The sequence below is a fragment of the Accipiter gentilis genome, chromosome 10 (genome assembly GCF_929443795.1).
Source record: "Accipiter gentilis chromosome 10, bAccGen1.1, whole genome shotgun sequence".
Taxonomy (NCBI): domain Eukaryota; kingdom Metazoa; phylum Chordata; class Aves; order Accipitriformes; family Accipitridae; genus Astur; species Astur gentilis.
Window position 1 is genome coordinate 5,229,961 of NC_064889.1, and position 24,545 is coordinate 5,254,505.

The window sequence follows — 24,545 nt, forward strand, 5'->3', positions numbered from 1 at the left end:
CCGCGCGCGCCCTCCCTTCCTCCCGGGTCGCCTAGGAAACAACGGGCCGTCGCTCAGGTCGATTAGCGGGAGGGAAAGACGAAAAAGGAGACGGGGGAGGGGGGGGGAACTGGTGGGGGGGGGGGGGCGGTTTAAAGGGGGCGCGCGCGCGTGCTCGCCCCGCGTCACGTGGGTGCCGCCGACCCAATAGCGGCGGCGAACGACGGGCGCTGTAGTACTACGGGCTGGGGAAGGTGAGGCGCGAGAGGGCGGGGCGGGGCGGGGCGGCTCCCCCCCCCCCCTCCCTCCCGCCTCAGCCACCGCCCCCCTCCTTCGGTAGGTTCCCTCACGGCAAGGAACCGCCGTATCGCGATCGCCGACCCCCGGGACAGGGCGGGCAGGTGGGAGCCCCAGTGTGAGGGGCCGCGGGGTGAAGGGGCCCCGGTGTGAGGGGCCGCTCCGGGCCGGTAGCGGCGGCGGGGGCTGGTTTCTGCCGGGGCGGCCGCCCCGTGAGGCGTGCCGGTGCTTTGACACAACGTTATTCTTAAAAGTTCTGCCTGTTCTTTTTGTGGTTTGTTTTGTTTTTTATAGACACCAGGATTACATAACCGCGTACGGAGAGAGCAGCTGCAAGATTACACGATGCAGATTAGAGATTACGTTGATTCAGCAGATTGTCCTGTGCATGTCTGAGAAAGATTACACCAGCAGAGTTAAGAATACCCATTTGCTGTGGTAAGCTGTGGTTTAAGTAGAACAAATTAACTCAATACAAAATTAAATGCAAAAAAAATAGGAAGTAAAAACAAAAACCCCAAGGTTAAGAATGTGCTTTAAATGGAGAAAATTAAAAAGAGATTGAAATTCAAGTTTTAACAGTTCTCTCCCATATGCTGAGCTGCTGTGGAATAGCTGGCTTTGGCAGCAATCACTTATTACTGCCTGGACAATGTTTAGCTTAAAAAATCAAAATCTGAAGACTAGTTACATTAGCTTCCTCGTGACTACCATGTAAAAGTGAATATCTAAACTCTTATGATTTATATTTTTTAGTATCTCAAAATTATTTAAGTGATATTGGTCTATTTTATTAAATGTCCATGTGCTAAACTGTCTCCTTGTATGCCAGTTTATCATATGGATTTTTTTGAGTTTTGATTTATCGATCTGACATTACTGACATTTGAGAGCTGACATGCTGATGGACACTGTATCTACCACTGAGATACAAATAAAAACTAATCACGCAGTGAGAACCTTTAAGTTGTAGTACATTTCAGTTGATTTCTTCAAGAATTTAGGGATGAAACTTGGCAGTGAAAGTGCCATAGAAGAAATCAGTAAGCACACAGAATGAAAGAATAGTGGTGCGGGTTTTTTTCCCCCCAAGCTTGACAGTGATTTTTTTTAATGCAAGCGTCTTCTAAAATGTATTAATTCCCCCCACATAAGCACACACAAGCTCAAGACTGGAATCTCTGTCTCAAAATTACAAATATGTAGTAGTTACATTTGACAGAAGCCTCAACTGAAATGTAGCTTTGCCAACTTCTGTATGAACATCTTGTACAGTAGAACTGGGGTTTCAGATGGGAATTTGCAGTTGGTCGCAAACTACTCATGAAATTTTAGGAATGGAAATTTTTCCCTTAAATTTACTGTAATGTCTCAAATTGTGATTTAAACATCATGACAGCAGTTTTACCAGCTGTTTTAGAATGTAATTAATCCTAGACATAACTTCAGTGGATAAAATAAAATTGTAAACGTGAAGTTTTGCTGTAGGCATTCCTAAGACAAGAGGACTCAGTCATCTGTCATCATATCAGAAAACTGTAATGGAAAGAATTTTGAACAACTGTATTCAAAAAATTCATCTGTCAGTCACAAGCGTGTTGAGACTTGTGACCTGTTTGGCATCTGCTGTCGCTTCTGTTTTTTGTCAGAGTTCCTTCACATTGTGGCTACCCCATCTTAAAAGAAACTTTCAGTGTGTAAATTTGAATAACACATTGTCCTTACACAAATTTGTCGTAATACCTCATCTTGAATTCTTCCCTACTGAGATCTCTGTTAGTTTCAGGCAGCTTGATGGATTTTTTTTTCTGACGCCTGATGATTTTCTGTGCTAAAATCAGTTATGAGCTTCATATGGTAAGGCTATTAGATGTTATTACCTAGATAAGAAAATAAACAGAATCCTTTTAACAAGACTTCAGGACAGTTCCTGGCTTTTGGAGAGAATAAGATGCGTAGAAGTAAATTTATGTTTAATTAGCCTACTAAGCAGATGGTGGAATTTTAAATTTTTTTCCCCTTCATTGTTTTCACGACACAAATATTTGAGCTCAGTATTGGGGCAGGATGAGATTTCACCTCTTTTGGATTTTAAAAAAGAATACATAATGCAGTAAAATCCCATTCTTGAAGACAGCTGTAAGGTGCAACTTCATCTAAATGAACAAACAATGTATATTTGAAATAGCCATATAACTGAAATGATCTTCTTTAATTTGGGGGACAGTTTATATAGAGATTAATTTTAAGAATGTTTGAATAGCAAAGAACCATAAACCAAAACCCAAATCATTATTCAGTGCTTTCTTTTTATCTGCCTGAGCTCATTAAGACTTCCAATTATCATCTTTTGGGGATACTGCATCTCATGGATGCTTAGAATAGTTGGCCATTAAAAGTACACAAAAATAAGTGGCAGTAAGGGTTCTGTTTTAAGTAGATGGGGAGTAAAGCACACAGGTTCATTTAAAGACAAATCTAATGAGTTCAAAAGACTTGTTCCAGGCAGACTCCAGTATGGTGAGATACTAGCACATACTTTTGCTAAAACGCTGAGCCCATTGCAGTTTTGTGCCTGAGTGCTCCATTTGCCCAGAAATCCAATAGCAGTTCCCAAAAAAGAAAAAGCTGTATTCTTTCCCCTAGTGTTTTAGTGCCCAAGAAGCACAAGAGTGTATGAATTTTCTTGTGTGGCTCACTTTAATCTGTGGTTTCTCTGCTACAGAGCAGTAAGCCAGTATTTCCATCACATTTGCAGCGTTCATTGTGACACACACACACACACACACACATAGAGTCCATGCTTCATTCAGCAAAGTACTTGAACATACTTTAACTTAGTGATTTAGGATATGGTTAACTCTAAACATGTCATTTAAATTCTTTCCTAAACTGAAGCTGTTGTTAACAGATTCAGACTATGAAAATAAAGATGTCCAGGACTTCCAAGTAATTGAAGAGGCTGAAGTAGTATCAGTTTATACTGGTATACATGGGTGACCTAACTTTAATGTATAAACTAATATGAAAACTAATCTTTCAAACAATTTATTGTTATTATTAATATCAGTTTAGATGACAAAGATGTGTGGAAGAGGGTAGAACTGATCTGAAGTTTTTTTTCAACAAGCTGGCACAGAGCAAAATAGGCTGTATTTTAAATTTCAGATTAAAATACTCTAACTTGATATATAATGTAATCTTTCACAAACTCCCAAGATGCCTGCAAGACAAACATTTGAGCATTCATAGAATTGGTTTCTGTGAGCATAGGTTACAGCTGTGTCTTAAAAGAAGACATTGAGTTTGTAAAGTGTTAAGTAGATTCACAAATGATCTCTTGTGTTTCTAGTACCAGTTCAGTGCACAGACAAATATAAACAAGTTAGAATCAAGTTTAGCAACAATTTCTGCTATAGCATTTCATTTTCTTTACAATATATCAGCTTACTTTTTCTAATGAGATAGAGAGTCCAATTTATTCTTTTTAGGACACTGATACATATTTGAACCTCTGTTCAGAGTGCAACAAACACCCCAGAGAAAAACATGTACTTATAAATACATGACTACCTAATGATTTACTTTTCAGTCTTAAAAAAAAAAAAAAAAAAGCCATAACTGTGAATGCTGTCAGCAACATCTCTTTTGAAAGTGATCTTTAGACCCAAATTGTGATATTTATTATCAGAACTAAAAGAATAGAATTATGCATACACACATACATCCTCTGGGATTGTTTAGAAAGTATTTTCACCCCCTTTCTTCACCACCCCATTTCCTTGAATATGCGGGCAACAGAGTTTGAAAATAAACAATTACTAGTCCCATAGCTGCCTTTGAACTGTCTTGTTCTCTGCAGTCAGCTTATAAACAATTCCTAGTACATGTAACAATTAGTCCTAGTCCAAACAGCTGATGAGGCACATAGCACAGCCGTTTAACACACTGATGCAGTAGAAAACTGTCAGCTTCCTCAAAAGAATTTTCTGCTGGATCATTGGATTTAAGCGTCTCCTGAAGAAGTTCAACTTATACCAGTAGCAGCACCAGAGAGATAGTGAGATGCATACTGACAATAAGATGAAGGAAAAGAGATGCGAGATCTCCTTTTTGCAGTTGCAAAATCAAGTTACTTTGTCTGTTCAAGGACCCATATCCTAATTAAATCTGGTAAGGGAGCTAGTCTGAAATTATAGGTTACATATCGCATTTATATTTTTTGTTATGAGAGCTATTGGATATTATACAATTTTGTGGAACATTCTGAGAAAAGGGAAAATAATTTTAAAAGGACAGCTTGCTCCAATAAAATACAAATTTAAATCAGATTTTTGACTGCTGCATATAATATTTTTATGATGCAATTTATAGATACTACATTATGTGAATGTTTCGAATTCAGCAATAAATTGTAGTACTGGTAACCCTAGAAAAATATGCGAGTGATTCTGTGAGTATAACGGGGTGTTACCCTATTCTGTACTGGGCCTCTGTGTGCATGTTTGTCTTTGTTGTAACCTTACCCACATTGCACTATATGTAAATTTGAAGCCTTTTTAACAGCACACACAGAATCCAGATCTTGACTGCTAAAAATAACCATCTCCAGGACGATTTATTTCTTTTAAAACCAGGATTTTAGTTCTGAAGTGAATCATGTTGGTTTGTTTCCTTGTGCCACATGCTATGTTAATTGTACTTGGTTGTGTACACAAAGTAAGCAAAGTTGCATACCTGTGAGACAGCCCAAGAGGACAGCCTTTGGGTGGGGACCTTGCTGTTACAGCCCAGTATCACAGGGAACAGCCATTTCAGATTTTCTTGTATGGAAAGGACACTTGAAGAGCTAGAGAAGCCTTCTGAGGTCCCGTGAAAAACAGAACTGTCTGCTTACATAGTAAGTACAAATGCATTATACGTTTTGAAATGGGCCTCTACAGAAAGTTGCCTTTCTATTACTAAAAGCTGAAGTTAAGGCAATTATTTCTGGTAAAGTTGATAATTTATTTTATTTGATCATTTAATGGAAAAAACCATCTTTCTTCCAATATAGGACAGTTTGCTTAAATATTTACATTATGTACACTTTAAAGTATAATTAAGAAAAAAAGAGCAAACATTAGAAAATTAGATCTGTCATGTTAGGCTTGTTCAGTAACCTATTTGGTACAGTAAACCTTGACTATACCTTACAAGAAAACAGAATATAGCAATGTTAGATGGTTATAGAGTTGGCACGTCTACAGAGTAAGTTTCTTTTTAGCAATGTCAAGTGAAGATTGGTTTCTGTCAAGGCAGAGTTTCCATTCCATATTTGAAAAATAATTGTACAAGTCTTGCCCTTGCTGAGTTCTGCTAAATTCATGGCCTATATATTACTAATTTCACCTGACATCCAGACATGAGAAACACTCAAGTGAAACACACACACTCTCTCTGAGAAATTACAGATTGGGAAGTTCTTATTTGTGAAATGCAAGAATTCTACCACCAAGATCTTACCTGACTGAATAACTGTCAGTCTGAGGACTGGTTCAATTGTATGCACTGTCTTTCAAGGTACAAATGCCAATTTAATTAGCTAGCCAGAAACAATAATTTAGATTGCCTAAAAGCATCAGGTATTACAATTCTGAATAAACATGGCAGTTTGAAAGAGGTATTCATTGTTTAAACGTGCTTTAGTGTGAATTTGGTTTTACTCTGTAGTACTGCCCTTAGGGGTTCACTGAACTTGACAGTAGACTTGAATGTTTGCCATTAACTGTGAATTAATGGAACTTACATATAATATAACAGTATATTACAGTCAAAGTACAACAAATGCCTTAGCAGCAACACTGAAAGATGCATTCCAGTAGCTATTTCGTCAGGGGGAAAAAGTCACTAGGATTAAAAATTAGATGCTAAATTTACGTGTTTGTCTTTAGGTGCCGCTTTGGAAGAATAGCCTCTCATAAAGAATAAAAATTGTTGTCGGAATAATATGCGAACAGGTAATTTCTTCCAAGTCATTACTTGGGTGTGTATACGTATATAATTAGAATTCATTAAAATTGCATTGATTTTGACAGCTGCCATTGGGATTGTCACAACTGCTCTGTAGGGCTGTCATCACTTACTAGTCAGCAAACTAGAGTTCACCAGTCAGTGGTACAGATTCTCTAAGGAGATGTTTGCTTTGATCTATCCTAATATTTCACGGTTTGTGATTGATAAGCATACAGTCCAAAGTTGCTTATAAGTGAGGAAGCATGCATCAACCCCTTTATCTTCTGTCAACATTTCCCTCTCCTTTCCCTTACCTTTTTTATTTTAGCAGACTTCAGGATTAGATAGTCTGTAGTATTTGAGCCTCTGGACTAGGCAAGACAGCTGAGTCAACATGTGGATTATCAAGGCTGACTTGGTTCTTTGGGGGTTAAGGTGGTGCTGAGCCTTTATTTGTTTTTCTTTTTAATAGATAGGACAGTCAGGTTACAAAAGTTTAAATGCAAACAGGCAAGATAGTTTAGGGATAGGTTTTTGTGCATGTCCTCAAAAAGAATAATTGAGAATCAGTGTATTTAGAGGCTGTTATTACCTCTGCCAGTTTTAAGTATTCACAGTCTAGTGCTAGAAAGAACAGTCTTGTTTCATTCCTCTTCACTTTTCCTCCCACCAAAACCCAACTTTTTTTTAAAAGAAACTTGTCTCTTCTCTTTATTTACTTTCTCACATAGAAGGATATATCAAAATACATATATATGTATATATATTCTGTAGAACATATGTTGATAGAGTTTCTACAGTTGTATTAACTGAAAAGCTAAATCTTTTGTTGTTTTATTTTAATTGCCCATCGTCACTTGACCTGTTAAACTTTTCTATCTTGATTATGGTAGTCTGAATGTAGTATATATTTGACTTTCAAAGCGTACAATTTGCATTTTTAGATTAATATAAGGTATTGACTTACCTCACAAAAATCATAACACATTCACTGATGCTAATGTAATTGGGTTTTGGCTTGTATTGAACCCCTTCTGATTCTCCAGTATACTCTTTTGCATCACTGACTATAAATTTAAAGGGATAAACTGTTGCTTTCATAGTTTCCTGTCTATAAATACAGAACTGTAGCTTTCAAATTTGATCCAAACTACTGCATTTCAATAAAGTGGGTATGAAGTACAATAATACATATTTTTTGTATTGTAGCAGTGTTAGAGCATCCTGAATTTTCTTTTATTCTCTTTCATAATTCTGTCATCTACTTTATACTGTATTAATCTGGTACTTTCAATAAGTAGTAGCAAAGTATTAATACATAAAATAGAACTAATGAAAAGCACGATTGGATGGAAAATGGGGCACCTGATCTACATGGACATAGAGGTTTCTTCAAATATCTCATTGCTGGTAAAATTAGGGTTACCATTTTTCCCTTAGTACTGGAAAGAAGTCTAGCTCTAAAAAGAAGTAGCCTATAGAGAAATTGTCTGTAATTACAATCAAAAAGGTTTCGAAGGCTTCCTAGGCACTTTTTGTTCTCTCTCTCCACCTCTCTCCCTTTTCTCTAATAGGCCTAAGACAGAGTGTCTGAGGTATTTTGCCAGAACAGAAATGTCTAGTTGGGCTGCAGAGCTGGTCCTTAATACACAGATCACACCGTAACAGTGAGATAATCATTCTCCCGAATGTTCTGAGACCTGAATGACTTGAGACATTTAATTTTCTTCAGTACCCTACCACTATGCCAGTGTGAGACAGGCCTATTTTTGCATAAAGATGAAGAAAAGAAATAGAACCATAAGGCAGGATTTTAAGGAGGTTAACAAGTTCTCATTAATTCTCATGAGAATTTCTTTGAAGGCTTTCCATGAGCCGTCTAAAGGGATTTTTTTCTGTGGGACCTATCTTCTATCATCTTGTTTTTCCATCGGGTAGAATTTCAACAACACTTAACTCCCTCAGATGCTTAATAGAGTTGAGAGCAGGTCAAAGTTGAGAGTTTTGCTTTTTCTCTCTTGATTCTTCTAATTGTATAGATATCCTGATACACTGTTCGTGATTCAATATCCTCTCTTCATTTTATGAAGGATGTAGCCTTAAATTTAATTACACTGTCACAGAAGTTCCACTGCCACTATGTTTGAATAGACAAAATAATTTATAGTTCCTGTTTAAAAACCTGCTTGGTTTTTTCTGCTACCATTTTATTCCTATTGCAATTATACTGTTACCCATGCAAAATAATGTTAAAAGTCTTTCAATAGTGAACTTGCCGTAAATGAATTGCCAAGTAGACAAGCGCAGAAAGCTTCAGAGTTAAAATAAATTTCCACTTAACTTCTAACAAGGTAGGGCAGAACACACATTTCTGATATGCCACATCCTGAGCCAATGCAACAAGGTCAAACATGAACAATCTTTCCAGCTTTACCTCCCTCCCTCCTACAGCTCCCCAATTTATCTGTACACATGCAAAAAGGTCCAGTTACCATTTGGATGCTAGCAATTTGGTAACATGAACGTGAAACTGAACTCCTGTTGAGCTCTGTGGTATGACTGCCTTCATCTTAATATAAGGACTTTACTCACACTCCTTTGTCAATGTGCCATCATAGAAATGGAAGAATGTATGAAAAGAAGGGGGAGTGGAATTACTAGAGATGGACTAGAGCATAGCAGGATGCACCATGTTTTTGTTGCACAGGGTTAGAAGTAGCTATGCTTTTCTGCTACTCTTAGAAAAGTCAGGTTTATTTTGTATACAAAGTTGTAGAAGCTCCTGCTAGGGTAGAATGACTTATGGCCGCACTTCTCACTTTTTTTCTGCAGGAATAAACGGAACCCTAACTCTTTCTTGAAAGGACAAATAAGAAAATTAAAATCTTGTTTCCACTTAGATAACACTATATTTTGTACAGAACATATCTTCTATACATAAATAGTGAGACAGCAGAATTCTTATTTTCAGAATTTCTGGGAGAAACAACAGCAAAAACAACACCTAAAGTGTGAGTTAACACATGATTCTCACACTTGTGATGTCAGAAGACTGCTCTATTTTTCTTTTGATTGAGATATTGTGGTTTGGTAAGATTGAAGAAATATATAAAAATATATATGCATATATATAAAATGAGTTACCAATGCATTAAATGTATCATAAATATATGCAGTCCAACTTCCAATTTTAGACTGCTTTCAAAAAGAGTGAAATGGTACAGTTAGATATTCTTTTTAAGCATAAAATGGACAACTGCTGCTACAAGTGCCAACATTAGTATCCTTTATTTGGGGTTTTATTAGAATGCCTAATTGTGTTTAACACACTAACAATTCATATAAGAAGCCTACTGAGTTAGGAAAAAGCCTTTCTGAGATCTGTGGAAATCACATTTTAACAGGCAGTCTTCTACATAAGTGACACTTCTTAGGCTAGCTCCTCCATTGGTTGTTAAAAATTGGGATGGGAAAACCTGGTGGTGTCCAACTGTGCTATGATTCAGCTCTTAATACAGCGTGAAGCAGTCTCAGAATGTCCAGGTCTACACCTGAGACTATTCTGGGTTTATCTGTACTGACTCTCTCCCATAGAAGCTAGTTAAGCTAAAGATAGTTTGTACCGCTGGAACAGGACAAACCAGGCTTCATATAGGACATTGTGTGTATCACTGTATTCACTATGGTTTGTGGTCATGAAAGGCAAATGAAGTAACGGAGAATTCAGAAGTTCCTCTCACTGCAAGAGAAATTTTGCAGTTATTCCTATAATTAGGTGCTTCATGTCTGATATGGTGATAAATTGGTGATCTTTTTGCATATCGTTACATGAAACAATTCTGCAAGGTAGATAGTACTATATGTTGCTGGCCTCGAAAGCAAGACTGGTACCTTATTTATTCATAGGGTGGTTTTGTTTGTTTGTGGTGGTTTGTTTTGGTGGTTTTTGTGTTTTTTTCTAAGGAAGCCACCCCCACTCCCCAAAAGTATAATTAAGATCTGCTTTTACTGATAGCAATACAGAAGTCTCTATTTTTCTCTGTGTTTGTTTTGGTCTTGTTTTTAAGATCATGAAGAACTCTGTGGCACCAATTATGGATCTTTTTGTCTAAATGGAGGGATTTGTTATATGATTCCTACTGTATCCAGTCCATTCTGCAGGTCAGTGAAACTAAAGTTTTTGTGTTTAAGTATTGGACAGTAGCTGTCTAAAGACTATTTCTCCATTTTGCTTCTTTAAGAAGTTACTGTTAAAACATTATATAAAAGAAAATACCTATTACCTATGGCTGTTCCAAATTCAGTAATTCATGCTCAGATTACTTATCTAGCTTGCAGAGGCATGACAATAGGAGAAAAATAAATGTGTATACTTGTTTGACAGGTGCAACAGTACTCAATTACATATGCATTCAGGAAGATACCTATATTTAGAGCCATATTTCGTCCCCTCATTACAATACAGAAAGGCACAAAATACCCTTTGCCTCATGGAGTATATACGGTAGGAAAGGCATTCAGAAAGGCAAAGTACATTCCCAGTTTTTTCTTCCAGATGAATTATAGTGCAAAAATTCTTACAACATAAAATGGCCTGACCTGAACAAAATGAGGAGGCACAAAAAGGATTATAATATTTTAAGGGGGAAAAATGAATGTAATTCAAGACTTACTATGTTCTCTGAATCTCACTGAAATACTACTCAAAGGGCAGCTTTTCAGTGACAGTCAAAGACCACTTAAAGAAACATCAAGGCAGCAAATATAGATACTTCTTAGTATCATTCATTTATGGGACTATTCTTCTTTTTGAAGCCCATGTAGCACAATGGAAAAGAAGCACTTCCTATTTTTGCATGTGGATACGTTTCTTGCATAAATACAGCCCTATCCTTTTATTTTCTCATTTACCAAGACATAAGAAGATGCAAAATTAACTTTTAATTTTTCATGGTTCTACACTTACTGAGTTATTGTTCATTAAAATAAACTATGGTTAATTTAATGGGTTTATTTAACATAATAATGGGCATTCAGATGCGTATTCCATACACTTAAGGATATTACCTTTTTTTTCTTCTGTGGCAACTTCTGCTCCCTCTTCAGTCTTGAGCTATAACTAACGATAACCAGATGAAACAGTTGAAGAAGGAAACAAAATCTTTTCCGAGATGCCTACTTAAAGTATTTCTTTCTTTTGTTTGGGACAGTTCAGTTTAAACATTTACAACTCAGGCATGTAAACTCATCTAGTAGATGAGGAGAGAAGAGGCAATTTTGTGGTAAATGCTCACTGAAAAATGTACACAGCATGTCACTGTCATTAAGCATATTGTCCAATATCATACAATGAATCAGATCCAGAACTAAGGATAAAGCTCAGAAGTGCTGTATGATGATGATTTATTCTAACTGCTAGACCTTGCAAGCTTATGCTATCTAAAATGACTACTACACACACAAAAAGTAAAACACGTTGAAATACGCATGTTTTTTTCCTAGAGGGAATCCCATATTATTGATACTAAAATACTGAAAAAAGAATGGTTAGACTAAACAGCATCAGTTACACAATTTCCAAGCACCCTCTCAACTATGGCTAGACTATGTAATGAGGAAGGTGTATTTAATGCAATAACTATAAATATGAAGTAACAAATACTGAAAACAATTCATTGTTCAGGATCACAAACTAGTCAGTGTAGGTAATTTCCACTTTAAAAGGGCTCCAAATGAAGTCATTTGTAATTCAGGTACTAGAGGATTTTATAATCTGCTGAAGCAGAAAAGTAACATCTTAAGAGCATTTCTGTTATACTCGGGCAACCTTATTGCATTTAAATTATCAAGTATTTTTCTTCTGTATCTAGTGGTTGATTATGAAGTTATATGGGTATTTAAATAGCAGCATTCTATTTAAGCATGTCCTCATTCCAAGCATGTTCCTTAATCAGTCAGAGAAGGCTAATTATAGATGAGAAAGGTTTTGTTTACACACAGATATCTTAGTAATCAGCAATGATGTGAATAGAAACAACAGAAAAAAACGCATCACTATTCAGCAGAATCCAGAAAAATACTTGGTGCTTTGGAACTTCAGGACTGGCATCATCACACAGTTGCGCAAAGTTTCTTTGACGCAGGTGTCTGCCAAACCCAACCTAAAGCTTCCAAGTGTTCTCAGATGATCATCTCCCACCAACAGAAAAATTGAATTGGTTTTAGAATCAAAGGCTGAATGATTGTTAGTACAGCATTGATTAAAAGGGGGAAATGGAGAAAGAACAGACTAACAAACTGTAAAAATACCTTAAAACACATTTGCCTTGACATGCTACGTATTTACACAAATGTGTTGTGCTAAATTTAGTCCAGATTACCTGATGCAACGTCATTGGAAGTAATTTCACAATGTAACTAGGAAAATTGCATCATTCTTTAGAAATATATATTTTGTAGCACACTAACAAATTAAGAGCCACTGTTTACTTTTGGAATTTCAGGGTTTTCTACCATTCAGAAATGGATATATATGTAAGGTAGAGATTTAATAGAAACAAAACATTAGTTGACCCCCCTCCCCTGTGCAACATTAGCAGATTTTAAATACAGCCGATGTGTGTTGAAACATGAAGTTGCTCAGCTGCCATCTTCCCTCATTCCTTTCCTAACAATGAGTTAATGTGCTGAGCAGCGAAAGGCACACCTGTCACCATAAACAAGATGAGCTTCAAACCCAGGAATGCTCAAATGTACTAAATAAACATGCAGCAGAATGGAGAAGGATGGAAAAGCAGCTGCCTCAGGTGTATCATAAAACATGAGGCTGAAAGCTGTTTGCCTCAGCACCTGGTGCACAGCTGTCCCATAATCATTAATTAATGCAGCGCAGAATTAAGTGACGATTTGGTTGTCTGAGGGGAAGCTCTGGTACTTCCATTTTGTCTTACACGTGGCAGATTTCTGAGAGCCTTCCTTCTGTATTTCAGACTAAATACAGATGGTATAAGACCACACAAACACTGCTCCTCTGCTTCTGAGGGCAGTACACACAAAAATTAATAGTGAATGCTCTCCTTTTGAGGAAGGGATCATATTCTGCAGAGGGCAGTGCGTTCCAGCTAAGTACTGCAAGGGACAGAGGCAGACCTTTGAAATCTCCCTGAAATTCCTATGTATGGTTAAAGGATCTCTCTCCCTTTCCTTTGCTTCTACCTTAATCCAATCTCTCCTCCACCTTTCCTATACTAAAGCAATAAATCCCCTGCATATTCCTTCTATCACTTTCTATATACCCCATCCTTCTCTGGCTCTTTCTCTCAGATGGGTCCTTCATTCTCTTTGTCAAATGTCCCCATGAGTCATATATTTGCTGTGCAGTAAGCCTTCAGAACATACACCCTGCAAGTTGCCAGTGAAGGGTTTCCCACTCATCTGGGCTTTTCTTCTTTCTCTGCCTCCAAAACTATACTTTTGCATACCCCAGGCTCTTCTGAAAACTAAGTGTCCAATTAGTATTTTTCAGTTCTGCTTTTAGCTTGCAAATAGGAACAAAAGTTAGAATACACACCGAAAATATAGCAAAAAAAAGTCAGTAATTGAAATTTTTCTTAATGGGACATAAAATATAAAATGCAACATTATCTTATGTGTTTGAAAAGTATTAGTGATCAGAATTCATGTCACTGCCGGATATGGTTAAGCTTGCCATATAAACACATAGCTAAGGGAGTTCTAGGGGAAAATAACCCATTCTTTCAACTTCTCTCCAGTAGTAGCATTTTTATTTCACTCTTTATGTATACGAATACAGCTTCAGAGTAACAGTTTTGAAGCTCCTCTGAACACAAAACTTTTAAAAAAGCTGCTTAGGTCTTCCAGTTAACTTTGCCATTGCTTATTCACTTTGGCTTTAAATTCTTTTTCATACTTACTAGATGCCCTTATAGTGTATGGATTAGGACAACTTCTAGGAGCCTGCTACAGACTGAAGATTATGGTGATTTTGAAGCTATCAGCCATGTAATCTGAATTGCATTGACAAGCAGATAATTTTTCAGCTGTCTTTTTCTGCTTAGAGCTTTGTATTTACATGCAAGTAATTTTTATACCAAGAAGCATCCGGGTTTTTCCTGACTAAAGGAAGACTGAATGAAAACTGAAGTCAAGACTCTTATAGTATAATACTAAGCAATAGGAGTCTGTGTGCATATTTGACTCAAATCCTACTTCAATTTTTAACGTCTGTCAGATACTTGCTTATGATGCCCACCTTAGAGTCTGGAAGAGAAAGAAACCTTACCTTCTTACCTAAATCAGACAGGCGGTAGATCACTTGCACTGTCTCATGAACTGCATCTGCAAATGACAGCAGTGATGCCTTGTGTTATTGGAAGGCTGTTATACTTTACTGATCTGATTGTAAAGGATCAATATAATTGCAGACCCCCGGTCATCTCCTGACATCTTATCCAATGCAGTCTATTTCCTTCCACCTTGTATTGATGCTGATATGGGTAGTTTTGATTAGTATCCTATGTTGAAAGATTCTGTGGATTTCTTTACATATCTTATGTTAGTGTTTTGTCTTCAGCACAGCTCCTATAGTAAGTTTGTATACAACAGTTAAGGCTGGCTCATACCATCTGACAAGAGGTGTGGGCGTGTGTGCATGCGTGTGCAGGCATCTAGGAAAGCAGAAATCTGGATACTATCTGAAAATGGGAGTTTCTAGTCTCACAGCTTTTCCTCAAACATTCAAAGGCTGTTGTCTTTCAACTCTGATTGAATTAGAAATTCTAATTTCTTAGAGGAGGAAAGACCTTTTTTCCATTTTAAAAATCAACTGTGGAATGCTACGTAGTAGGACCATTTAAAGCCAACAGACAGCATGTGCTGAAACAGCAGGCTAACAGCATGCAGATGATGCTGTGCAACAGCAACACCTGGCCTAGTGACCACAAGAGTTTATTAGCGTAACTCCCTCTTACTGTAGGCTAGAAGCAGGCTTCTCTGTCTTTTGCACTCATTCATTCAAATGCCGAAGCACAGTTGCCTGCCACGTTAACAACTGCCAGTGTGTCATGCTTAACTTGTGCTGTGCTTTTAGGCATCCATTATAAACAAGATAAACTATGAGTTGCTACTGACTTTTAAGGCTGTGTATAATAAGTCTGACTACCTCTAGGAGAGACTGTGTAGATACTATCAGTCTGGATTATGTTCATAGACCACATGCTTGTTAGAGACTACTTTTCTGTCTTGCTTGCAGTCACCGTGCATGTAACTCCACTGAAATTATTAGAGCTCTGCTAATGCAACAGGATAAGCAGATCTTCTCAGTGAGTTCCACTGCTAATTATTGAAGTCTGCTTAGTTTCCTTCCCACCAATTTTAGGAAAGGACTTACAGTAGAAATCTTCCACTCTCTGGCTTGTCTTAGAGCATCAGTTCCTTCTATATTTAACATAGTCCTTCACCTGTCTGTACATCAGCACTGATGACTTTATAAAAGCTTGTGCAAGCTGATATTTGAACATCTGGATTTTCAGAAATGCCCTAACTGTAGCAGAGCCTGTTGGTAGGGTCACATTAGCTATAATTTTGTTTATTTAAATGTAACCAAGAGATACCTCATCTCAGTTTTCTTGTTTCTATGAAAACCTCCATCATTTTTAGGTTATATGGCAGTATTTTCTACATAGCATGGAATCAGTTTCAGCAAGTGTCAACAGGTCAGCCTAGAGAAAGTGGATGGGTAGCTTTGCAATCCCTAATCCACTGCACACAGTTAAACAGATACTATCAAACTGGCAAGTCATGGAAAACATGTTTCTAAAACTTTTGTTACATCCAGGAAGAATTAATAGGTTCAGCATCCAGGATGTTTAAGTTTTATATGTGCCTTTTTAGTGTAGTTCTTTTTCCCTTTGCTATAACATTGGATCCATATTGGCTCTAGTTTTCCTTAGTCTTCTTTCCCTCTTGAAGACTTGTGACTATCTTAAGCATGTAGTTCTGTTTTCTATTTAGGAGAAAGTGGCTACAATCTCAGTGACCTTTTTGCTACACTGTCATTGCACTCCCAGGTTTTTTTCCATGGTCTTTTGCAGAACATGAGTATGGCTTCCATGCACTGTTCATGCCAACTCACTCTACTGTATCACAACAGTTCTCTAACCCTAGCCTTTTACCTAAACCCTACATGCAACTCTCTTCAGCTGGGACTGTCTTTCTTACTCCTGCTTCATTTTTCTCTTTAGGCTACTGACTTACTCCCATTACACTCATTCTCTAGAACTTTTCCGTGAGCCTTAATTTGATGCCAAAACCTATTTATTTTTTCTTTCTGTATCATTTTAGCCTTGCATTATTCTCTAGTTTTCATTGGTATTCAAGAATACTTCTATGAATTTTATATTCCATTTTCTATCCCTGTTATTCTATTCAGCTCTCCAAAGCATTTCTCTCTCACTTGCTAGAGAACAATGCCCCACTCAAACTACACTTCTATTCTTAAAGTATTCTACAGTATTTCAGAAATAGGCCACTGAAATGCCACTATACTTACAGTAAATATCTGGAACATTATCTCAAGCAATCAGAGCAGTCTGCCTACCCTTCCTTCTCCCAGCAGTCAAACATAGTAACTTTGAAAAGTCTCACACTGTCCTTAGTAAATGGTGGCTGTTTGATCAGTTGCACAGCTTTAATATATGATGATAATTAAATCTTTTTTCTAATGTCTAAATCTTCTATTTTACTTCCAAAGGCAAAGAATTAAAAGAAATTGTAGTAATTCTTTGTGCAATAGTTTAGACCAGTAGTACTGAAATAGTGGTCCATAATCTACAGAAAGTGGTGCTGGGAGTCACATCAAGCATGTGTGTTCATATGCTCACAGTGATCCATTTGTCTTATTTAGATATACTAGACATACATCTTTTTTGTCAGTTCCTCCCCATTCCGCCTTCTTATCCCTCATCTGAAATTATACCTTGCAGCTGCCAATGGCAGTTGAGAACTTCAAGTATGTTACGGAGTTCAGCCCATTTTTCTCAGCTGGAGCCTGAAACTGCTTATGTCACAGATTATTATGACTTCAGTGCCAGAAATAGCAAGAAGGAGCAAGATCTTTAGTAATAGAAAGAGAGAAGCAAATTTACATACATAAAAGGCACATGCAGAATGTCGTGACTGAAGTGCTTTCCATTTTCTGTAATGCAATAAATTCCTTAAGAAAACTTAGCAGAATAAGTGCAAAACGTAAGACAAATGAAGATTAGTTTAGCTTCAACCTATCCATTTTTGACTCAATATGAGTTACTAAGCCATTTTACTTATTTTTAATAAAATATCATACCATTTTACCATGGTAAAATACCATATTCATTTTAATCCTTTCTTCGGAAGAAGTTTTCAGAAACTCAATATGTAAAATAAGCATAGTAGAGAAGACTTTTAGCTAGGTCTCTCCAAGAGAGGGTCATTCACCAAGCATGTAACATGTTCTGGCATGAATTATTACACTGCATAAACTACTTTTGCAATTTAAGGTGTACTGTGTCTCAATGAATTCCCATTTCCTTGATCTATTTAGCTGGCAGTACTAGCTCTTCAACAAAGCAAGCTAGAAAGTTACATGAAAGGGGAAAAAGAAAGCATGACTACTGTGTGAGAACCAGTGGGATGACACAGTTAACACTAAAGAGGTGGATTTAATTAATTAACTCTGCCAGTGCAGGAGGCAGATTTAACTGCAGGGTACACCATTGTGAAGTATATTGCTAATCCAGTGAATGTATTAAGATATGGTTTAATACATAAAAGCAGTACAGATCAGAATATAAACTTGATGCTCAACATGCCCAATACCCTCTGTTCCAGAAATACAAGGTGAGTGGAAATTCCATAAGAAAATATGCTGTGAAGCAAATATAAACCTTGAATTACACTATAACAAGTTCTCTCCCCACTTAAGGCCAAAAGAAGCCTTTGTGCTTTTCATATTAGATGACAAGTTATCATCTAATCTGAATAAAACTTGGTTTCCCAGGTGTATTGAGAATTACACAGGAGCCCGTTGTGAGGAAGTTTTGCTGCCCAGCATCAAGTCCCAAACAAAAGGTGACCTGTTTGCAGCTTTCTTGGCTTCACTTCTTCTTCTAGGAGTTCTTGTAATTGGAGCATTCTACTTCCTTTGCAGGTAAAGTGCTTCAGAGTGCTGAAGCTATTTAATCAAGTAGAAATTTCTTCTGGTAATCATGTACTAATTATTTGAATGTAAAAGTATGTAATGAATTATCCATAAGGTTTGTATGGTTATTCAGCATAATTAATGTGGATGTCTCAACTTGTTGCTCGTAATATTTTACTTCCTGGCTTGTTCCTGGCTTTACTTCAATGTCTTTTCTAAGCTATTACTTATAACTGCTTTCTAAAAAAATACTTCTAGTACACCCATTTTTGAGAGATTTTACAGTCTACCTAGAGTTAGTGCTAACATTTTAAAACATTAGTCAACCCTTATGCTGTCCAAAGATTGAGAAGGAGAAGCAAATTACCAAAGTGATTGGGGATCAGAAACTGTTCCACTGCATTGAACTGGCAGCCAAACCAACTGGTGCCATTAGCTCACAATTCCTTTACAGCTCCTGGTTTAAAAAGGAAAACTAAGGAAAGAATCAAATTCAAGAATAATGCCAAGTAGATGTTTATTAACTAACTAACATCTAGAACATATCAGAGGACTAACTCATTTATCAGGATGATCCATGTTTGAGTAGCATGAAGATGTCAATGCTAGTCAGCACGTGCTGCAGTAGCATTTTAGGCATATGAGGACTTTGAATGAAAACACGTAAGCAGTTACTGGAATAAAGTCAACTATTTGATGCTGTACATATATCAGTACAGTATATCAGTACACTTTATACCAAACCCAAACAAACTTACTGTCTTTGCTTACTCTCTGCATTTATGTATGCAAGTCAACCTCCTACATCCCCTCTTGTTTTTAGAGTACAGCACTTTTTGTAAAAGCTCATTTTGTCATATACTGTTAAAATGTATTTATGCCTTTACGAGGCAACTTATGAGCCCTTGTAATTCTTAGCCATCACAGACTTGCAGCCTCTTCCTCTTTCTCTTGTGCTGCATTTCTCCTTGGTTATGATAACCTAAGGTTCTTGCAATTCTGTTCTTTGCTCTCCCATAATCACATTGCCAAATCAACCTCTCTGATCAGTGCCTTTCAATGAGCAACCTTTGGAATAGCTGGTCTAGTTTTACCTCAGCTGCTGTCATGGAAACCCATTGAATGCCAGTTTTTCCCATAGCTGAATATATTTAGAAGAGAGAGAGACCATGTGATAAAACAGAGTTTGTATAAAAAAACCCCTTGTCGTAGAGGATAGCCCCCAACTTAGTCATTTTAGTTAAATTAATCCTGTCTTAGCAGTGGAACACCACAGCAGTTGTTTGCTAAAGAACATTTGCAAATTACTATAAAGTTATTAGAATAGAATACAGCTTTAACTAACTAAAGCAGAATTAATTCAAGTCTCATAGAGGTACAGAGAGTATTTCCTCAGAAGTAAAGCTTGTCTCTGAGAAAAGAAAAAAAAGTCTTCAGAGAGCAGAGAATTGAGAGTCATCTGTTAAGAGATCCCTTTCCTCTGGCATACAGTAAAATTAGGGGAAGGCTGGAGACACAATCTACTGAGTTGACCTCTACTGGGGTCAAAGAGTCTTGCATTGCAAAGTACAGAAGCTTAGAACAACAGCAATGACAGGTCTGTGCAAGTCTTTTATTCGACAGTTGGAAGATGAACCTCAACTACTCTATTTCTTTATAGGAAATCAGTTTACTCAAGCTTTACCTAACTGGCAGAACAAGTAGTAGGGCCACTTTATTAGAAAAATAATAAGGGCAGCAACTCAGTCTTAACATAGTTGCCCTTGAACCTATCTTAAATACCAGACTAGCTTGGGAAATCTCATAAAATCATGATTAACTTCTTTAGTATAAAGAAAAGAACCTAACTGGCTTACCTTTACACTTCAGAGGCTGATATAGCACAATCACCTTCTGCTAGAGAACTCATCTATAAAGGAAACACTTTACATCTAAAAGTCCTTATCTCTTGACTGAAGTGACCAACATGTAAGAGTCATCTCAAGTGGATACTTTAATCTACCCCCCTCTTTTCAGCTGTATAGACAAGGATTATTGCTAGCAGCTGTCATTAACATTATTATAATTATTTTTTTCTCAAATTTGATCTATCACCTGTATCATAACATTCTGGAAGAGGGTAGAATTAGGGCTTGTAAGGGTTAGCTGAGAGTTTGCATCATCCTTGACTTGTCCTCTTGACAGGATATATTAAAATTAAAATGTTAAGAGAAATATTGTGCTATCAAGCTTCCACTATTACACTTTATTAACAAATATGTTTGATCCAGAATCAGAAAGCAGAGAGTTTTTTCCCCTATATTGTGTGTTAGTAAGCATTTCTGTGGCTCTTTCAGCAGAGGATTCTAGCGTGGTTTTAGTATAAACAGTAATGCAATTGGAGGGATGCAGAAGAGGAGATATTAATTGCAATTTAGGACACAGAAAGTGAATCCCTAAAATTATACATAAAATCTATCAGAATTTAGGAAATCAGTGCTCTATTTTCTTGTCCCTGTCACCACTTGTACCCCCCTTCCTTTCCAAGTTTTCTTCCTCTCAGGCTGCTTGGGGCAGATTTCAGGACCAGGCATGTGCAAGTGCATTTAATGCTCCCTACAAACAAATCCGTTCAGCATACAAGGGTGGAGAGAAAGGATTTCATTGCTCTGCTTATAAAACCAAAACATAAGTAATAGTAAAAGTAACCAATAAAAGAAAAGAGCTGCATAGGAGAAGCTCTGGGTGAACAGTGGGACATAATTCTCATTTTATATTTAGATGAGTCATCACATTTTTATCAGCCGAGGATTTATTTTTTCCAATCTGCCAACAGTCTGCTGTTAAGCTGATTTCATGCTGTACTTGATTATTTACCAGGATTCATCAAGATGGTATGGTTTGGGAAAGCAAACCTACAAGGAGAAGGAGGAGAGAGAATCAAAGATAATGAAGAAACAGTATTTGAAATGGCTAGAGGGCGAGAATGATGGAAAGTAGAACAAAATAAAGATAGAGGAAAGGAACGGAAGGTCTGAGTGAAAGGAACAGCAGAGAATGGAGGGAGGGAAGAGGGAGAGTGGTCAAGGACTGGTGACAAAAAAACAGGCAGCTTAAAACTGGAAAAGATAAACAGTAGTCTAGGGTTAAACCTCCCCCTGTTGCTGGAACCTGCTGAAGGAAAGCCTACTGTAGAGCTATCTCAGTGAGTCTCAGGTCAATAGAATATAATTATTTAGGTAGTAAAGTGAGTAGCTTTAATTTACTTTCTGAAAAAATGATGAGGCATCCTGTTGCAAAGAGAAGACTATGCTTCATGTCTTCTCAAAGATGAGTCTTATAAAACAATTTTATATCATGTTCTAGGAATTCGTAAGAATAGTACTGTCCGCACCCAAAATTAATGTGAAAACCAGTTCAGTACATTAGCTTCTATGTTACCTTAGCAAGTTTTCTCCAGGAATGTGTTGTTTCATAGACAATAAATGTCGCTTCTCTGTCAAAGGGGGAATCCTGATCTTTAAAGAGCATGCTCAGTTCCGTTTGCTACATTCCTGTAAAAGCTCAGCACATAAAACTATTGCTATTTCTAACTACTGGGAGTCACTAGAAGATACAGCATCATGCCAACTATTGTATTTTAGCAAAGATAGTCAAGTATTTGCATCATGAATGTAAAACTTATCCATATATATATATTAAATCAGAACTGGTTTTATGAGAGCAATTTGCTATTTAACACTGAAAAAATGTCTTGGATTGGAGTAGGCTTCTGTGCAGCTTTAGGCCCAGGAGCTGCATAACCTGTTAGGAGAGCAGAGCGTGTAGAGGTAGAGCAAATCCAGATCTAGCTGCCCTCTATCTTGAAACAAACACACACACACCCCCCACCAACAAATGGTACTGACCTGGGGAAACCAGGAATGTATGCAAAAATCCTTGCTATTGCATTGTTACTGAGGTAACAAATGGTCTATTTTGCTAAGCAATTCACCTATCCATACAGGTCCATCTGGCCTTCTTTCTCATATTGCACAAGTGTTACTGGAAGAAGAATAAGAAAGGTAGCTGATTAGTATAGATTCCACATAAGCCAGCTTTTATTTAAAAACAATGTAGAGGCCTGAATGCCACACACACAGCTTAGAGGAACAGAAAAAACCCTAGGGAAAACTAAAATAAATCTGCAGTTTATTTCTATGCTTTATTATAAGTCCATGTTGAAATACCAAATTACCTGTAAGGTAAGTGTATATTGATGAACAGGAACTCAGCCAGCCAAAACAACGGGGTCTAGGAATAAAGCCATTTAAGCAGTCCAAGACAACAGACTTTGTGGAGGAGTTGCATCACCACAGGACACAAACTGGACAGCAAGGGGAATAGCTCATGACTCTTCTCAAGAGAGCAGATGTCTAATTACTATTAAAAGAAAGGGACAGAGACAGCAAGAGATCAGCTCTATTCAAAAGATCTGTTTCTCCTCAAGAAAGTGTGGAAAATATCCCATTATTGGTATTTTACTTCCAAATGCTAAGAGAGTTAATGATAAATTAAATAATTTTGTGATATCTACTAATTGCTTAAATAAAGACCTGAGAAATCAGACAAACAGGAACATTAACTTCAGGAGAGAAGCCATGCAGTTCTGAATGCTGTGCCTGCCTCTGATCTCTGTTCTTCTCCCTCAAATACGTGCTTCTCAAAAATGCTGTGTATTAATTAGAAAGTAATTGCAGAAGATCCATGTAACTTTTTTCAGTAGCATCATTCAACTAATTTGTTTCTGATAACTTTTTTTCACTCTGTGTGTGTTTTGTTTTTGTTTTGTTTTGTTTTTCCTCCCTGTTGTCTGGTTTTTGTTTCTTACGGTTAGGAAAGCTTCTATTCCGAGGACGAGTTCTTCAGAGTGTGGTGCCAACCTGGTTGAAACTACAAGCAGCAATGGCTGCAACAGTGAGTATATTTAAAGTTAAATGATTGAACTCCACAAGGAAGGCAGGGGAGGAAGTTTTCTTTAATTAAAAGCATGTGTTTTGTTTATTTTTCAGAAATAATAACAGAGTAAAGCATTGGAGTGGAAGAATGGTGGGAAAACAACATGCAGAACAACCCTAAGAATACAGTAGTTGTAGAAGATGATGTGGTAAGCAAGATGAAAGAAGAAAGTAGACTGATATAGGAGGCTTACTTAGGTGTTGGAGAAGACTGCAACTAAGACATAAAGAGAAAACAGTTGCACTTACTGGAGTTTCTATGTGTTCTTAAAGGTGTATCAAATTATACAGAAATCACTATATTCACTATCATTTCTGTTGGAATTTTGTGAGATTTTTCACAAGTTAATGTTTTCAATAATGCACAGGTAGAAGCATGACATAATTTTGGTTTTTACTGCATGGGAAATATGAAATAATCTTTTTTCCACTGCACAGAGAATATGGTTTTTAGTGTGAGGTAATACTATGAATTTTTGATAGGATTGTCCTTTTTCACAGGATTGCTCCAGAGGAGTTAAGGACTATCTTGATTCAACAGTATCAAAATTTATACCTGTGATACATATCCAGAATTTGGCTTGTTTCAGATACACTTACCCCAGATGTAGGAAAAAACCCCAAACCTTTCTCCAGCTAATACTGACTTTTTTTTTTTTCTTCTTTTTTTTTTTTTTTTTTTTTTTAATAGTAAGACAACATGAGGATGAGGTACCACTGCTAGTGTTTTGGCCAGCTTCCTGGCACAAGATTTTAATTCAAATTAAAAGAAAATTTTAAGAAAAGAGACTGGTAATGGTTAAAAGAAGTTTACTAGGAAGAGTATTTACCCTTTGTTTGGTATACATCCCTAATATCAAGCAAAACACTTTTGTTGATGGTTTTATTTTTGTATTGCTTTCTTCTGAAAATCTCACTACTGAGGGAGATTTAAGCCTTACCTTAAATTTACCAGTTGATATTTCAGATCCTAGGAGTCAGGAATTTTATTCATCAGGTCCATTCCTGACACAAAATATTATCCAGGCAGGTGTCTGGGCTGAACAAGTGCTGCCCTCCCTAAGGATTTATTTGTTTTACGCACATAACCATTTGTTGATCAC

At 37.1% G+C, this 24,545-nt stretch overlaps 1 protein-coding gene and 1 long non-coding RNA gene across 4 annotated transcripts; one reads left to right on the top strand and one right to left on the bottom strand.

Moving 5' to 3' along the window:
* The first annotated feature begins 23 nt into the window (after positions 1-23).
* On the top strand, positions 24-23,612 carry NRG4 (neuregulin 4). Of its 3 annotated transcripts, none has more exons than XM_049811497.1 (7): positions 24-57; positions 571-714; positions 6,210-6,275; positions 10,338-10,431; positions 18,326-18,475; positions 23,322-23,401; positions 23,497-23,612. In XM_049811497.1, exons 3-7 carry the CDS (start codon positions 6,266-6,268, stop codon positions 23,511-23,513), a joined length of 351 nt encoding a protein of 116 aa, XP_049667454.1. In that variant the 5' UTR covers positions 24-57; positions 571-714; positions 6,210-6,265; the 3' UTR covers positions 23,514-23,612. The 3 variants fall into 3 exon arrangements, with proteins under 3 accessions (XP_049667454.1, XP_049667456.1, XP_049667455.1); XM_049811499.1 differs by lacking the exon at positions 24-57 and adding an exon at positions 275-315; XM_049811498.1 differs by lacking the exon at positions 24-57 and adding an exon at positions 302-380.
* On the bottom strand, positions 20,390-22,863 carry LOC126043319 (uncharacterized). Its single transcript, XR_007507391.1, has 3 exons — positions 22,683-22,863; positions 22,440-22,489; positions 20,390-21,360 (listed from the first exon to the last, which is right to left on the bottom strand). It is a non-coding gene; the product is annotated as an uncharacterized LOC126043319 (long non-coding RNA).
* Positions 23,613-24,545: the final 933 nt, after the last annotated feature.

Coding starts and splice junctions, on each gene's coding strand:
- NRG4 (XM_049811497.1), top strand. Junction 10,432..18,325: donor GTATCCAGTCCATTCTGCAG/GTCAGTGAAACT, acceptor TTGGTTTCCCAG/GTGTATTGAGAATTACACAG. Junction 18,476..23,321: donor GCATTCTACTTCCTTTGCAG/GTAAAGTGCTTC, acceptor TCTTACGGTTAG/GAAAGCTTCTATTCCGAGGA.